Genomic DNA, 18,015 nt, shown 5'->3' on the forward strand with positions numbered 1-18,015 from the left:
TGTCCTTTGGTGGCGGACTACAGAGTGAGCTATATATCATCACACGGCTAGAGAGAGGACGATTTCCCCCTCTGTGTCTCTGCACATAAATCACCATTAAAAAGTTAAAAGTTAAACCCTTAACTATGAATCTCATAGTAGAATCTCAAGTAGTTGCTGTTGTTTCACAGAAATGACAAAATAGAACAGCGTTGGTGGAGGATAAATCTAGCTAGCGCTGGCAGGTGTGGAACCATGTAAGCACCACCACCACTGCCTCATCTCCCCTAAGAGCAGCTTGCCATTGGGAAGTCCAGACGGATTCCCCTGCCCTTGCTCACTATGCAGCCAGTTGTTTTTGAACAAAAACAAGCAATGCCTATGTTTACACCATGCTGCAGAGGTGGTGGTAAAGGGGCGACTGGACGGAATGTGTGGGGGCCGTCTCTGGGTCCCTGTCCAGAAGATGTCATCTTTACGCGCGACTGCATAGGTATGCCATTGTCGATGAGCTGGGACTAGGCAGTCTGGACACATGCCAGGTTCAATCCACAACCTATCATGGAATGCTGCACCTCACAGTGGACCTGGCAACCCCTCGAGCTGTGTAAACAGAGCGCCCCATGTCTCCTTATGGACGGCCTTTTTATCCCTGAGGCAGTCTGAACTTCGAAGGGGCAAATGCTCGAGAAATTTGTTCTGCGGTGTTAAACGAGGATACATATGCTCAACACAATTGTTTGCACGGTGCAGTTGGTTTTACATGTACATTTAAAGTGGCACCATCCCTACAAAAAAGAAAGAAGAAAAAAAGAAAACAGTAGAAATTTACCAGATTATATAAACAATATATTTTTGTTAATGAATGGTTTGGGTAAATAATGTCTGGTTTAATGCAATTATGTGGCCTGAGTAACTGATGAAATAACTAGTCTTGATAACATCTATATTACATACACACACCAGACAGTCTATTACATATGTATTACATCATCATAATGGCACCAATCCTTAAATCAACAACATTTGGTGTATAAGTTATTAGTGTGACTCCTTAGTATATATAACGGTTTTAAACCAAAGTCCCACAACATGAGCCTGAAAGTTTTTTATTATTATTATTTTAGTCAATCCCACACAGGAAAGAGCTAATTTCTACCATATCTTTGCATTTTTTATTATATTAATTATGAAGTGACAATCCTTTGTGTTAAACAGGCTAGACCAGGTCACTGTCCAAAATCACTGTTACAGCTTAAAACATATGCTAAGAACCAAATTTAACATCAGAAGAGAAGGCTTGTTACACTTTCAACAAAATGCCTGGAAAACCGCTATTACTCAATAGAACCAGAAACAACTGCCACAGGATGATGTCTTGACTAATATGCCTTAAGTAAATTTTCTTTAAAGTATGGATTTAACTCTGTAGTTGTTGCTTGACTGCTTCATGGTGTTCACTTTTCAGGATGGTGTGTTAGGCTATAGCACACCACCATATGAACCCAGTTTTGGATTCACTGTCAAAGTTTTCCATACACTCTCACATGCGCGGCAGTATGGGGAGTAATGATTTGCTACGGCAGCACTGCAAGACCACATGCCTTTACAGTTTGGAGAGGACTTGGCAAGACAGACTGGCATGCTGATGCAAGCATGTGCAGCATGGTATGACGCACGCACATGTACACCACTACAGCTTGGCGGAAAACCAACCCAGGAAGGTGGAATCTGAGGTAGCCACCTTACACTAGCGACAGTCAAGTGAATGAGTTAAGTGAGAACAAGACTTCCACAAACTCAAAACACACACACACACACACACACATACACACGCACACACGCACGCACACACACACACACACACACACACACACACACACACACACACACACACACACACTGCCGTGGCCTGGCAGAAAAGGATTTCTCACATCAGTGCTACTGCAAACATGGCAGAGAAATGTCTTATAAGAAAAAAAAATCAAGACATCTTACACTAGCAATGTTGGAGACCCATGCCATTTTATTTCAAGCAAATCCTGTGAGTTTTCGTTAACTGACATACACCTCTGGTTCTGCATTAATGTCACTATGACCTTAATGCGTGCTCTTCAAATACATGGGTAATGACTGAATTGGGCTTGATGGTGTTTTAAGCCCCCAACATCGTCTTCCATGCAGCACTGCCACCGTTGACTTAAAGGCACCTAATACTAACCCTAACCCATGCATAACCCTAGCGCGTTCCAGGCAGCGCTGCCTTGAACTCAACGTTGGGGGCTTACAACACCAAGAAACCTGAATTGATGTCCTGTTGAGTGCGGAGTTGTTTTTCTGTGTGCCCCTCGGCAATTCTGCAGGTGAGTGAGTGTGTGCTATACAGGTGGAAACAGCTCCACCCACAAGTGACCTTGAAAAGGCACTCAGTCATTGAAGTGTCTTGCAGACAATGCCACTTTCACTGAATAGTACATTTGCTACCATTGGAATGACCCGCAAATCTCCAATAATGTATTTCATTTTTTAATGTTTGCAGTGTCACTAGTAATCTAAGAGCCAGGGAAAGTCACAGTCGTGTTTCAAAATGACTGAAAGAAAGCAATTTTAATGAACAAATATTTTTACACGACAGCGCCATCTGTTTCGTCTGTTTGGATCTTACATGAGTCTGGTCCAAAAAGAAACACGGTATCTTACAGGTTGAGAGATTAGTAAGAGCCATCATGATCGAGATTTACATGGAGAAACGTTGTGGTTCATATTTGTTTATAAAGAAGCCTAAAACAAAATCCTAAATATAGACCCTTTCAGGAGAGTTCGATTATCAGCATCATAGTTGGCCCCACAAGGCTTCCGTTTTAACATTCCATATGTTATCTTAATGCAGAGGAAGTAGATTGGGAACCAAATAGCATTGTTTTTGTTTTTATTGTTGAAAGGGTCTATACGTCAATGTGTACTGTTTACCATGCCATAGCCTAGTATTGTGACGAAACAATTAGAATCTTAATGATTGCTATGGGGGGCGAATTATTTGAATGACATTAACCTGTTGAGGAGCAAATATGTGACATCTACTTCATGGGGCAGCCGTGGCCTACTGGTTAGTGCTTCGGACTTGTGACCGGAGGGTTGCCGGTTCGAACCCCGACCAGTAGAAAGCGGCTGAAGTGCCTTTGAGGCAGTGGTTTTCAAAGTGGGGGCCTCAGCAAATTGGAGGGAAAAATAAAAGCAAGAAACAAAAACATTTAAAATATACTATGAGGGTTGTTATACAATGCCATTCTAATAATGTGATGCACATCTAAACAAATGTCCCATGATAATGACTGGGAATAATAGTAGAGTGATGGCTCTCATATAGCAGAAAGGCCCAAATAACATTTTTACACACTGTATGCTCCATCGCGATGTGGTTGTGGCTAAAATAATTATTAGGATGAGCTTAATGTATTTTTACATTTGCTGTAGTATTGTCGATGGGTTTAATTAATAAAACATCAAGGGGGTCCTTGGCCAGAACCTAGTGGTATTTGGGGGGCCTTGTCGTGGAAAAGTTTGGGAACCCCTGAGCTAAGGCACCTAAGCCCTCACTGCTCCCCGAGCGCCGCTGTTGTTGCAGGCAGCTCACTGCGCCGGGATTGGTGTGTGCTTCACCTCACTGTGTGCCGAGTGTGTTTCACTAATTCACGGATTGGGATAAATGCAGAGACCAAAGAGTATATACTTATATGCCGCTGGGGCCCTGGGAGTACGATCACAAATATGTGATTAGAACGTTTTCGAAAAAGGTTCTATAACATAACAACGCAACAATTACCCCCAGGGACTTTTCTGCCATTAAACAATTTTAAGAACACTGGAACTATAGAATGTTCGCGTAGAATTCTAGAAGGAGCCAGGAAAATAATTCACTTTCTGGGGAACGGCATTGTCTTAAAGAATTCACTCCTCAACAGGTTAAAATCAGACAGAATGTTAAAAGTGATGTGAGCCCTCACCATGCGGTAGACTGTGACGCCTAGAATCCTTCATACGATTGTATTACGCAAACGCATGTCTGCTGGTGATTTGTCAAGCTTGGCCCTCCCTCTTTGTAGGTAACTTATTAAAAAGAGTTTGCAGGCGGAGTCGGCCACCGAATGGGATATATTGGGTGGATACAACAGGACGCACTGGGTACGACTCTGTCCTTTCAGGAAATTTTGAGGACTTCAGTGTCAACCCTGTACATAAAGTCACCCAACAAAAAAACAACAATCGCTTAAAAGGGAAGTTTTAAAAAGAAACAAATCCAATATGCCGGCGGCCAACAAAGATACTGAAGGTGGATGGAGGAGCTTTGTCTGGAATTCTGAAAAGAAGGAATTTTTGGGACGTACAGGAAGCAGTTGGTGTAAGCACACTTTTTTCAATTTCTGGATATATTTTGTAAAGTCGTGTCAACGTGGTTGAGTGAGTAGCATTTACGCAGCGCCGGCTGCACAGAGACCATGCATTACGCACACCATTTCCTGACTTCGAGAAAATAGCAGCACCTGTTTGATCAGACACGTTTGGTCTTGATCTCGTTTTCTTGATACAAATCCTTAGAAAGGCATTTTGTCGACAAATCTGACAAAAGCATTTTATCGATGATCTAACATGTACACCCCCTTTCCTGTGCGCTCACTTGTTGGATGGCAACTAAGCCCAGTCAACAAGTAGACAAATGTAGCCTAATTGGTATGTCTATAGACGTTCAAATTAAGTATTTATGTTTGAATTAAGAGAAGGTTAGATTGGGGAAATGATAGTCGTGATCGTACACTATTCACACACAGGTCGGCATCAAAAAGCAAGCTTTGATGGGTGTCCTTTGAGAAAGAGGTCATTTTGAAGGACGTAATTGGGATTCTATGACTGTAGGCAACAGGAAATTGTATTAACGTTACCACTAACCACGCCGCCAAATAGGCTAGCTAGTCTTTTACTTTAGATACATTATTCATTTTACACGCTACTCATTGTAAGATTAAGACATCACTCTAGCCATTTCTTTGCCGTGTTCTCTAAAACAAGACATTACGAAGGCTCATGTCTAAAGCACCACAATGTTATTAGCCTAAAGCGTCTTCTCTAGGCTATGTTTTTATCATAGGCCTACGAATTAGTGGGGTACATGAGGAGATTATTTTATTTCTAATAGGCTATTTTCATTTGGATTTATATATATATATATATATATCTGTTGATGTAAAGCTGTAGCCTACTGGTAATGTAGTCGATAATGGCCATAGATTAACAACATACAGTGAATCACCTTCCTGGTTCCATGTGCCGCCGCAATATTTCTCTTTCCATGGCAGTTAGGCTTCCCTTACGTTTGCCGGCATTTTGCATTTGCAAGGACTGAGGCCTTGTGACACTTTATCAGTTTTCACCGTGAGTTTTTATCTTATAAGTGAGGGCAAATCGGATTCAGATGACCCGAAGACTAGGCTGTAGTTACTCACGTGCTTTGTCGTCAATGCCTAGGCCTAGCTACTTATCCACAAAGTTTTTCACTCAACTTCCCGACAATATATTCTTACATTTACGTCATTATCTGCATCTTATTGTCCTGGAAAAGCCCCTGTGTCTCCAAGGCGACGTGAACACCCGGGGCTGGTTTATTTTCCCCCACACAGCTTTGATATAATATCGGTGACATGAGGAATGTCATGTGTTATAGCCTACCGCGGAAGGGAAAAAAAAGATAGGTAGGCCTAATAGTGTGTATGATCTTAGATGGTGAATTTTATGTCGGAGAACAACTTTTGTCTGTTTTCGTGAATAGCGAAAGTTGGACAAAACCTAGGCCTATACTCCATGTTCCTGGTAGTTGTTACAGTTACAGAGTAGTTAGCGAATTAGTAATTGTTTCCGTCATGCGACGAATTGCAACTTTCACTAGGCTACGCAACTCGATCAGACATTTACGAGCGTTGTTGGAATCATACAGATGTGTTTGCACTTTATGTCCTCTGTAGCCTACGTTGTCGTTAATAGACTCGGAGTAAACAGTAGGATACTTCTTAACTTCACCCGCCATTCAATGTTGAAGGCTACATTAAAACATGCTGCCATTGACTACGAGTTTGAGCTTCAGTGTCAGTCGAGTTGAGAGAAAACCTGTAGTCGCTGGCATTATATAATGGGGGAGGGTCTGTACCATGCATGAAAGGGAAGTGAAAGGCACCAAGAAGCACCTAGCCAGCGCGTTTGATTAGCCAATAGCAACGCTGGGATTTTTCCATAGGATTTTTCGCTTTTTTTTTAATTGTTGGTGTCAGTAGGCCTACTGGAGCTGACACTTGGTAGTTTATGCCTCAGACAGATTATGTAGTGTCTATTTGCCTTTTGTAGTTTGTTTTAGTTTGTGAGCTGATCATCAAGAAGCCTGGATGTAATGTTCAGTGTTTGTATATGATTTTGTGAGTGTATTTTGTAGATTGTAGTCGTGACTACCAAGAAGACTTTTCATTATTGTTTACCGGAGATAAGTAGGCTATTTCATCCTCTTAATGTCCAGTCTGCATATGTTGGCATGTTAATCCATTGTGTATTCTAACAATGAGGGGTAAAATGTGTTTCCTGGAGATTTTAAGGCCACTGTGTGCATTTTGGACAGTGTTGTGCAAGCTCCCCACAGATCTGAATGACTAGTTGTACCAGTTAGCTTGTCTATGTGAGAAAGGGGGATGGGGTGGCTGGATGTAGTCTTTCTGATAAAAAACCCTCCAAGAAAAGGCAGAGTAGAGACCGTAATCTATTGACCTACAAAAAACGTTGTGTTTTTATTCACGCCTGTTAATTGTCCTGTTGAATCTGTTGAAGATGACTATGAAGAAGTTAAGCCAGGTTAGTCTTTCGAGACTTGTTTTGCCTCATGTGTAGATTTAAATTAGAATACAATCAGACTTAGTTAGTCTACACTAATGACAATGTATTAGAAGGTTACTACATATCTTCATATGTTTGAAAACAGTGAAAACGTTTTGATGTTGATAAATAAACCTATAAGTCCAGTGTAAACAAATAGTCCTAGTATGTGAATACACCCACATAATTAATAATGGAATATATTATATATAGGCCTATATTGAGGATTCTGGCCTACGTCACTATTCGTTATTGTTCCCATAACAACCAGAATAGAGATATTAACGCCGCCATTTTGGGAGTCAAGAAATAGCGGAGTCTAATAGCAATACACCTGCCAATGAATCCAAGTTAATCTAACAGTAACTTTCAAGGAGTCCTTAGAAAACATGACTTGATGGCTTGACAGTGTTTGTGAGTTAATGTAATAACTATACGAGCTAGTATATATAAGATTGTATTCCCAACAGTTGTTTAATGGTTGAGACAACCTTGTGTTATCTCTGCTCAGATAAAAGTGAAAATTGAATGTCCTCCCTTGGAATTACATCTCAGATATAAGATTGTTCAAGAATGGATTTAGTGTGGAGCTGTGTCCAATTCATTCATAGTGAGATGCTATCTGCCATATTCCAACCAAGTTAAAGCTTGTTTTTACAGCTTATGAGACCACATTCCTTAAAATGTATGAGATCATATTCAATGAATCTTTCTCAATCTCATTCCTGTGCAAGTTTTGTCTTTAACGCCACTTCTTATTTTTACTAATTTTACTTTCTTCCTTTTACAGTTAAAATTTTTATCTTCTATGTGGTGTTCTATGGATGCTTGGCTGGAATCTTCATCGGCACTATTCAGGCCATGCTGCTCACCCTTAGTGACTACAAGCCCACGTACCAGGACAGAGTCGCACCCCCAGGTGAGTGCTTGCCTTTAGCTGTGTTCTTTTCTACCCATATGCCATATCTACTTAAATGCCAAGGCCAGTATGATATTGACAGGTGTATGAGGTTTGTTTTTGTTATGCTAAGCTGGGGGTATTAGCATATTGGAATACAATATGTCAAGCTACTCCTGTTACTTAATACCTGAAGCAATTAGCCTATATAAACTAAATGTATGAATAATGTTTGGGCACATTTTGACATTTGTTTTGACCATCTTTGACCTCTGACATGTGACCTCTGTAATGATAATAATCATTAGTGAAAAGAAAAAAAACATACTTGAATTGTGAATTATGACTGGTTTTATGATTGAGGTTTGAGGAAAGAGTTGCCTTTGCTGAGTTTGTCATGTCATACAGATCGAGACAGCTCTCTCTCTTATGTGTCTGAAGGTCTGTATGACCTCTCTCAGATTCAGCCATTTTGTCCTTCATTGTTCCTTTACCCACGTTGCTTCTCCCCTGGGGGAGGGAGGTGATGTTTTCAGTAATTATCATTATAATGCTGTTGAACTGTTACAGGAGCTAACACAAAACAGTCAAACTGAGCCCACAATTGTAAAACACGAGATGGACTGCTTCAAATCTGAACTAGGAAAAAAAAAAACAGTAAATGAAATTCAGCAGGCAGTGTACACCTTTTGGCCTCAAACAACATACACTGAGAAACAGTATGGCTGTGTAGTTTGGCTCTTGTGCTTTGCGTGCTTGAGCTTCGTGCTCTGAGGAAGTTTGGTCTCTGTTGCCTGGCATCCGTGTCAAGGCTCAGCCCTCCTCCTCAGAGTGTGCCAATGAATGTTTGCACAGTGCACACAGCTGCTTTGCCGTTATACTTAGCCGTATTTCTGAAGAGCTGGCTGAGACCAAAGCCACCGGTTCTTCTTGCCAGGGGGCGAGTGGCAAGCCATGAGTGGCCATTTCTTCTTTGAGAGGCAGTTTGAACAGGCCAGGGGCAAGGGTGAGGAAGTGACACAAGCTAAAAGAGCGGTCTAGGGCCTCCATTGGCGGCATTGATAAAGGAAGGAGGTGGACGACACGCTCACTGCACTCAAGCCCCGCCTTCTCTTTTAACGGCCAAAAGTTTCCATTGTGAGAGAGCAGCACGTGAGCCGGAGTTGGTGAAGGTGTAGAGGGGTGGGGGTGGGGGCAGTTGGAGGGAGAACAGGGGAGGTTGGACTGGCTCAGAGACTTTTACAAGCTCTGTCTGAAAGTAGGAGAGCCAAAGCCAGCGCTGGTCTTTCACCTACTAACAGCACCGGGGTGGTACAGATCCTCCTGTGTTTCCTGCCACATTTTTAGGACAAAATAAGCGTCTGCCGTAAAAAAAACCCACAGTGCTCGTTTTTTAGGACGCCTTGCTATTAAACTCTGCACATGCGCGCAAGGAGTGTGTAGTGGAGGAAAGCGGCTGTGAGAGAGGAGAAAAAGAGAGAGTGTGCGAGAGAGAGAAAGAAAGGGCGCCTTTTGAAAACAATACAGGGTTCCTCCCACTCAAGCTCCTCTTCTCACTCTGGCAATGCCACGCCTAGCTCTGGCCTCGTGTGGGACTTATGTGGAAAATTACTGCCAAGCTTAGAGCACAAGGCTCATCTGAGCCTTGTATGTGTTTGTGTGTGTGTGTGTTTGTGTGTTTGAGAAAGACAGAGATAGAGATGGAGAGAGTACATAACTACAGACAGACTTGTTGCTAACACTTCATTCATTGTGCATAATAATGTTTACAGAGAGCACAGGCTCGTTTTTGTCTTGTGTAAAGTGGCCATGTACCGAGACACTCTATGGAGCTACGGAGAGAGTTTATATGAGTTACTGACTTGGGTCCATTTTACTCAGGTTATGAGTCATGTGTTTCGTGGTATAAACAGTTAAACAGGTGTGTGTAATGTTATCACCGAGTTTGAAATATCTAAGACCTAAATCCCTCTAAGCAAAGTCGAGAGGAGCAAAACAGCATCTCTCTTCTTGGCTTCACAATGTTGAAGCTCACTCAGCATGACCCTGATAATGATTTGCAGTGTCTCCCAGTGCAAGGACTCTTGTTTTGTCAGACTTTAACATTAAGCTCTTTGGTATGTTTTTAGGGTTGTCACACACCCCACGTTCTGTCAAAGGAGAAATCTTCTTCTCCATGAATGACCCAAAGTCGTACGAAAAAATTGTCACTGCAATGGATGAGCTGCTGAAAAAATACAATGCTGACGCCCAGGAGGACATGGTGAAATATGAGGACTGTGGCAGTAAGTAAAGTACAACTACTGCACAAATTTCACTTACATACATTGCTGCAAACTCTATAAGATATAAAGATATACTTTCCCCTACATCTTCTGGCAGTTTTATGTGTGTGTCACTTATGCGAATAATGTGCAATCTGTTTACTGAGTATTTAATTGTCTGTCATTCATTCATTTGTTTTTCTTTCTTTTAATTCTTTTCCCCTACCTTCCCCTTTTCTCTTTATTTTGGTTTTCAATTAAAGTCTATGTCAAAGCCAATTAAATGTCCAGTGTTGAAAGTGTTCTCCTCTCAGTCTTATGAAGAGGAGTAAGCAGAGTTACAACTGCAACAGGGGTTCAATTAAAGTCTGTATTAGCTAACTAATTCAGCAGTAAACAGACAACTTACTTAGTAACAACATGCTTACGGTAGTTACTAAGATAAAGCTATTGGGAAAGGCACAAAAGGCACATTCCCACTACAGAAACTCATAGGACAAGTGGTATGAAATGTACAGCGACAGCCCACTGCTGGGTCCTTTTGGCTGCTGCTTTGCCATTTTTGCTGGTTGCTTTGCCACTGTATTGCAGGAATCACTAGGCTGATGTGTAGTCTAATCATTTTGCTTGCTAATTGTGACGCCAATTCATGCCAAGTATGACCAACTAATGCAGCACCAACATTAGGTCATTAAAGCATTTCTTGATAGAGTTAAATAGTTAAATTAACAGTAGACTTTGGATATATAGTTGCTAGCACACTTGTTAAATGGCTTCTTGGCAGTTGTAATTACTTGATATAAGAGCACTACTGAAGATTAATTAAGGTCTATATTTCAGCTGTTTTGTTTGTATGACAGTTACCTCAACAAGCTAGCTATGTAGGCTATTGTTTCTTGTTTCTGTATTCACTGCATAGCCAGGTAAAAATGTATGTAACCTCAGTGGTTTTCATGGCTCTTGTTGACTTGTACTGCTGTTATGTTTCATCATTGAGCGTCAGTCCTCACTGCAAGTCTAACCAAGCAGTTTAGGGCCCCAGAAAAGAGCCTGCCCTGGAGTAGCTAGGCCTACTTATTTGTCCTCCAAAGAGGCCCTGATGTGGAAACACAAACATTTTGGCCATTCTAAAACGACTCCCTTTACATCTGTTGTGGAAAACAACCAAAGTTTTATCGAAAGGCAACATTATCTATTCTGTAGGTGGCAGCACTACTCTTGTTGCTGTTTGGATTCCTGGGCATCATAGCCATATGATGAAGGCGTAGGCCTAATACTGGTGTGTAGCTTGCACAGTTATGGCATCCATTCTATTGTCAGCTATAGTGCAGGGTTACAGTGGAATCATTTGTAGAGATGTGTCCAAACAATATGGTGTTTTAGCAGCCAGTTGAATGTGACTCAGTTGACTCGGTTATATTTGTAAGCTGAAATAATCTATATTAAGGTGTAGAATAGAGAGACTCTACTGCTTTACTTCAGAAACTGGCTTGCTTCTTTCTTTCTGTCTTTGTTTCAACCATACACTTATGCCAGTTACAAGTGAGCATATTGTGATCCAACCTCACTGATGGACAATCTCCTGTTGTCTCTAGCTGATCCAGCGGATTACAGGAACCGCGGAGAGCTGGACGGAGACGGAGGGCTCAGGAAAGCTTGCCGCTACCAAAGAGATTGGCTAGGCAGCTGTTCGGGAGGCGATGGCCATTATGGCTTCAAGGAGGGCAAGCCCTGCATCATCGTCAAGCTCAACCGCATCGTCAACTTCAGACCCAAGGTGAGCAAACGGGCATCCTCATGTCATTCTCATGTCAGGTCTTTAAAGCCACAGGGTGTGATTCTAATCCAGACAGACAGACTGCTCAGCTGTCTGTTCATTGTGATGGCTGTTCGCATAATATTATGGTCCTGGCTTTGTAAATGGGAAATGAACACAGTGGATCAGGTGCAAACCATAAACAACTCATTAACTGAAAAAGCAACAGCGTTGCATCAGAATCACAGCTGACTGAACCTTTAAGTTTGTATGTGATAAAGAACTAGCTGTGTGAAGACTGACCGAAATGTTTTCTTTCAGCCGCCAAAGACCAATACGACCCTACCATTAGAAGCTCAGGCCAACTTCCAGAGTTTTGTGTTGCCCATGTACTGCACCAACAAGGTAAGACCATCAGAAGGCATGCCGGATCACTGGCAACACTGTATATTAAGTATATTCCACAGAGTAAGCAATGGTGTTTTTTAAAATTAATTAACAGTGGTGCCAGATGTAAAGACATGCCTGGCCCACTTTCTGTATTTGTTTCCCTTAGTAGGCTTTTTAATTAACAGCAACATAACAACATTAACAATTTTTTTTTTTAACAACTTTGGCATCAACTGCAACTGCTTTATTGAAGAAGTTGTCCTCATAGAAATAGAATCAGAATTAGATCACACAATTTTAGAATCTGGTTGTTAACAACCCTGTGTTCTTCCACCAGAGAGAGGAGGACAAGAACAAGATCTCAGGGATTGAGTACTTTGGCTTCAAGGGAGGCTTCCCCCTGCAGTACTACCCTTACTATGGCAAGCTGCTGCACCCCCAGTACCTTCAGCCACTGGTGGCCGTCAAGTTCAACAACCTCACCTTTGACGAAGACCTGCGCGTTGAGTGCAAAGTATTTGGAGACAACATTGACTACAGTGAGAAAGACCGCTATCAGGGACGCTTTGAATTCAAATTCAATGTCAAATCATCATGACCTCAGCTATGAAAATAGCGCTATTATCTGCCCATTTCAACACATACTGAATTAGAAAAAAAAATGAAAATAAAAACTGAATAAAAAAAAAAAAAACACGACTAGTCTTGAACAAACTCTCATAACCTATGGGACCTACACTTAATCTGTATGCTTTACACTAGCTTTTCTGCATATGTCTAGGGTTAGAATGTAAATTACAGGAAGCGATAGCAGGTAGCAATAGCAACTTATTTATTCTACTGTAAATGAAATATTCCTTGAGCCATGGGACATCTTCATTTATTACTGTAAATTATGATTCCACTACTGACGTAGCGAGCAGTGTTTCTGTCTCATAAGTATTTCTGCCTAGTGTGGTTTCTATATATTTTGGAGTGTGCTGTGCAGTAATCGCATACAGTGGTCCTTTCCAAGCCATGTTGTAATTTTCTGTCGTCTTATGTGAGTAAGCTTTAGTGGTCCAAGGTGTGTGTGCGTCTATGTGTGCGCGTTACTCTGTATGTTAGTCCGTGTGTTTTTATGTGAGTTCAGAAGTCATTGTATGTGTGTCTGTGTGTGTGTGTGACAGAGATAGAGAGAAGGGAGGAGAGTGAGTGTGTGTGTGTGTGTGTGTGTGAAAGACTATGAGATAAAGAGAAAGTGTGTACTTTACTAACTGAAAATACTGGCATTGTACGCCCTAGTCTCTTCAGAGTGTGTGGATGTGTGAAGGGTTGCGCTCGGTGGAATCCTTCAGTCTCTCTGTCTTTTTCAGTTGATTTTTGGGAAATTTTTATTTTTATGTCACATTTTTTCTCCTTTCTTTTTCTTTTGATCATCTTGCAATGGGTTATGTGTTGATTACATTTCTGTTGAATTCTTTTACTTCCTTTAACTTTAGAGTGTAAGTTAGTGTGTGTTTAGCCTGAATGTTTGTCACCTTAGCGGCAACAGTGGCAACTCAGAGCTTTCAAAAACATTTTTTTTTGTTGCTGGAGACATCACAATGTGGTGTAACTTTCTAATGAATGTTTTAGCCATTTTCATGGTGGAAGAGTTTTATATTTATGCAGTTGTACAATTTTTTTCTGCAGGAAAAAAGTGTAATGTATGAATCCAAATACCAAAGTCAGTGGTCAAACATAAAAAATTCATCAGACGCGATGCAGTACCCCCTTGTAATAGGATGTTTTGTCGGTGTTTGAAGTGAAGTCAATGTTGAACATCAGAACATCTGTCGAGAGTCCAACTACTCTTGGCATTTTATTTAATCTGAGAAAGACCTAAACAAATAAATGGACAATACTTTGTCAGACTCAATTTTTGTTTTTATTTACATAGCTTTACAAAACAAACAAACAAACAAACAATCATCCATCTAAAATTTTGAAGAAATATTGTACCTGTAGAACACAAGAGAAACTATTGTTAGACTCTCAGTTCAAAATCTGAAACATTTTCTAAAGATGGACATTTAGACCATTGTGATGTTCAAATAAACACGTACCCATAATTTACCATAAATATTCCATCTGTTTTGTTATTTTCATGAACTGTGTGAACAATCAGGCCTGCCAACTGTCACAATGACAAATCACATGTGTATTTGTGAGTATGACACTGAGTGTGTGTGTGTGTGTCCACTGAGACTGCGGTCCTTGGAATGTGGCAGCTCAGCCGGTCACTTGGCAAATGATTAACAAGGAGCCGTTTGTCTGTCGGCTGCTCAACAGATCAGGAGCTTGAAACAATGACGTCCAATGGGTCGAAACAATGTTTCCCTCTCTCTCTCTCGCTCTGTCTAAAGCAACCTTGCTGTCCACTGTTCACTGCCCTCCCCCTGAAGCTGGGCGATGTGGACCAGCCTCCACCTACTAGGCCGGGTCATGAGACCCAGGAAGCCGATGGAGCTGCAGCTCTGCTTTCAGCTGGCCTTTTCTGCCTGGACTCACAAGAGAAGCCAGTCATTTGTGAAGGCGAACTCTGAATGCCTCCAAAGTGACTCCTTGAACTGACTCCATTGAAAGGCTATATAGTATGGTGTTTGCCTATATGTGTGTGCATGAGTGTGTGTGTGTATGTGTATGTGTGCGTTGCTTTCTCTAGTTTAATGAATGAAGCATGGGTGTGAATTGGGACATGTTCTTACCTCCAAGACACTGTCCTCAGGCAAGTCTGTGCAGTGGACAGCGTTCTGAACTTTGTTCTTGCCGTACAACGCTCTTAAAGTACTGGGTCGGAGGTGTCGAGCGATCTCCTGTGAAAGCAAAGCAAGACCAGGCCCGCCATGTCAAAGGTTGGGATGTCAGAAGTGTGGGTGTGACAACTTTAACAAATGACTGGAGGGAGGACACACACATCCTCAAACATTACATGTTGGGTGCAGAGTCGAAGCAAGTGAAGGAGGAAAAAAATTAAACCTTGCACATCAACAGCTCCTGTTAATACTTTATGTGTGTGTCGTTTCGAGCGAACTGCTGCTTCTTTTGCTTTAACAAATGGAAAGGAAAGGAAAAGGAAAGATTGTCTCTCATTCAGTAAAAAGGGAGCCAAACACCCAGCGAACCAGAGCAAACTGGCAGAGGACCCCCCCCATTCAACATTCTGAGCATGTGGTCCTGACGCAGCACACAAAAACATGGCTGTGGGGATGGGCTAGCAACGGACAGCTGACTGTCCAACTGAAACAAACCTTGAAAAAACCAAACGATCAAAGTCATCTATAGTATAGGATAGTTACTATACTATTATAGTACAGTCCGTGATTCTGATGATATTTTATTTATTCTGGTTGATATTTTAGCTCAAAAGCCAACACTGGAGTTTTGTGTGTGCACAGACAGTGACAGGGAAGAACTGTTTTGAATAAAAAAAAAAAATCACAGACTACGCCTTTAACAGGCCTGCTGAGATTGAGAACAGGAAAAAAGTGTGGGGAGAGTTGCAAGCAAGGAGCTTGCATGTAGGACACACGACCGATGTTTACTCTAGCAAGTCCATATGCGACAGATGAGTCGGCATCAGCCCTGCTGTTCTTTCGGAGGTCGACTCCACATCCTCCGTTTGTGTCTTAAGACAACACCCCCCTGCCCTGCACCCTGCTCTGAGCGCTGCACACTGGTCACACTTCGCCACAGCCTGCTTTGGTCCCTCGCTCGTTTGCTTGCATGAGCAGGGGCGCCTGCAGGAATTAATGCTATGGTACGCACACTCATCGTGCGTGGACAATATTTATCTGTTGGTCAGCAAAAAAGTAGCCTACATAGCATAACAACATACACATGCAATAGTAATCAACGTCTACAATTACCTATTCATTTGGAAAACGTATACAGCCCAATACAGGCTAAATGTACCTTGTTTTGTTCTAGCGTAACGTGACGTCTGGCTTTAAACAGCTGCAATACAGTCTAATGTTCTGACAAGTAGCCTACACCAATTGCCTACCTTGTTCTTGGCCATCTGGAATAACTCCTCTAGCTTTGCATACTTTCTGTTTTTGTTGTTTAAACTTGTGATATCCATGATGAGTATTGAGTTAGTGAATTAGCTCAACATTGTGTGCTGATAACCATAGATAGCCGAGTAAAAGAAAATAACAAGTAGCCTAGCCTAGTTGTGTGCCTGCGTGCATATTCTGTCTCCTGCTCAAACAAAATGTGCGCGCGCTAATTTTGATTATGTTCACGCAGCTAATGGGATACTGTGCATAGTTGGGAAGGTATGGTGGGCCAATTTGGAGTGAATACACATTACACACACACACAAGGGAAATTGTCTTTTGTTGTTGAATAGCCTGATGGTACGCACAGTGCGTACGGACGTACACCTGCAGGCGCGCCTGTGCATGAGTAGGGCTTGGCCATGATCCCGTGGAGTAATGGAACCAAGACTGGGACCGAGAGCTGAGAAGTCCATTTTATTTTATGTTTTGAAAGAGTCGGGTTAGAGTCGGGAATCTACGGTATAAGGGATTCGTTTGAGCCGGCCACAGCAGCAGCCACAGCTACAGATAACAGGCCCCGCACCAAAATGGATGGTGACGAGATGTCCTCAAGGACACGGACGGGCTCTACTGTCCTCTGCTAATCTCTGCCATTAGGAAACGTGATCCTCCCCACCCCCGTCCCCTTGAGCAGCTCCAGCAGGGGAGGCGTCCGCCTTAACGTAAATACGCTGGGCGGGGAGAGAATGGAAAGAGCGACAGGCATCCGGCCCGGACGACTCAACCCCTCTTCCCTCTGGCTCTCTAGAGAAGACCGAGCCACTCTGAGGAGACACACTCTTAACGGCTCAAGAGGCATTTACAAAACACACAACACAACACACACACACACACACACATACACACTGAGCCTACCTGAGGACCGCACACAACCACAATACCAATTAACTTCGAAGATGCTCTTTAGAGGAATAAGATGGAGCCCACACACTTCCATGGGAAATACTCATCTTGGTGATTATAGTTTGGGGTAACTGGCAGGGGGAAACAGGGTTTATGCCATCTGAGAGAAGAAGACTCGCTCTTTTACTCAATCTACAGGATTTAGAACCACTTCATCATTTTCACAACACAATGATTTCAGAGGCTGGGATAGACTGACTGGAATTATCCTTTGAATTACATTTACATTTATTAATTTAGCAGACGCTGCTGTCCAAAGCGACTTACACATGTCAGTTATATAACAAGGACCACTGTCTCCGGAGCAACTTGGGGTTGAGTGCCTTGCTCAAGGGCACACAACGGTGGAGGCCGGAAACTGAACCCACAACTTTTCAGGCTACTGAATGCTACATGCTAATTCATGCTAGTCCTTAACCACAACGCTACCACCACCCCAAATTAACCTTTGTTCATTGCAATCACTAGAATGTATAGGCGATTCATTTTTTCTTTGTTCATTGTGATCACTATGAGAAGGGGAGATTTTTTTTCGGGGGGGGGGGGGGTTTGCATATTTAATACGTATTTGTGTTTGCATATTTAATACGTTTCATACACGTGTTTCAACACTGCATTTCGGTCGTTGCTTTTACCTTACCATTACCTTACGCATAACAGTTATGTATCCACCAGCTGCTTGCCTGCAGCCTACTTCCAAAACTGCTTGCTGTCAGATTTGGTTCCGAGGGCACAAGTTCAGTGTATCAACAACACAACACAACAACACACGGGAGTTTTCCGGGAGAAATAACAAAACGGGGGGTGCTGGGAGATGACCTTGAAATACGGGAG

At 42.2% G+C, this 18,015-nt stretch overlaps 2 protein-coding genes across 2 annotated transcripts in view; one reads left to right on the plus strand and one right to left on the minus strand.

The window, feature by feature from the left end:
• The first annotated feature begins 4,122 nt into the window (after window positions 1-4,122).
• atp1b1a (ATPase Na+/K+ transporting subunit beta 1a) lies at window positions 4,123-14,081 on the plus strand. Its single transcript, XM_076278025.1, has 6 exons — window positions 4,123-4,378; window positions 7,676-7,804; window positions 9,913-10,068; window positions 11,643-11,824; window positions 12,125-12,208; window positions 12,531-14,081. The coding sequence occupies exons 1-6, from the start codon at window positions 4,282-4,284 to the stop codon at window positions 12,789-12,791; spliced, it is 909 nt and encodes a 302-aa protein (XP_076134140.1). The 5' UTR covers window positions 4,123-4,281; the 3' UTR covers window positions 12,792-14,081.
• The window catches only part of nme7 (NME/NM23 family member 7), a 34,155-nt gene continuing 30,198 nt past the window's right edge, over window positions 14,059-18,015 (minus strand). The window contains exons 11-12 of the mRNA XM_076278023.1: window positions 14,923-15,030; window positions 14,059-14,176 (exon numbers count right to left, since the gene is read on the minus strand). Of these exons, the coding sequence (XP_076134138.1) occupies window positions 14,144-14,176; window positions 14,923-15,030 (141 nt within the window). The 3' untranslated portion in view covers window positions 14,059-14,143. The remainder of the gene's footprint in view (window positions 14,177-14,922; window positions 15,031-18,015) is intronic.

The sequence above is a fragment of the Alosa pseudoharengus genome, unplaced genomic scaffold, assembly GCF_046254945.1.
Source record: "Alosa pseudoharengus isolate Yale_2024_CS ecotype anadromous, Long Island Sound unplaced genomic scaffold, YU_APseudo_1.1 YU_APseudo_1.1_scf_11, whole genome shotgun sequence".
Taxonomy (NCBI): Eukaryota; Metazoa; Chordata; class Actinopteri; order Clupeiformes; family Clupeidae; genus Alosa; species Alosa pseudoharengus.

What these genes read in the sequence shown, in the direction of transcription:
- atp1b1a (XM_076278025.1), top strand. Translation starts at nt 4,282, where the DNA reads ATGCCGGCGGCCAACAAAGATACTGAAGGTGGATGGAGGAGCTTTGTC. An exon ending in GAAATATGAGGACTGTGGCA is followed by an intron (nt 10,069 to 11,642) that starts GTAAGTAAAGTA and finishes TGTTGTCTCTAG; the next exon opens with CTGATCCAGCGGATTACAGG. An exon ending in TCGTCAACTTCAGACCCAAG is followed by an intron (nt 11,825 to 12,124) that starts GTGAGCAAACGG and finishes GTTTTCTTTCAG; the next exon opens with CCGCCAAAGACCAATACGAC.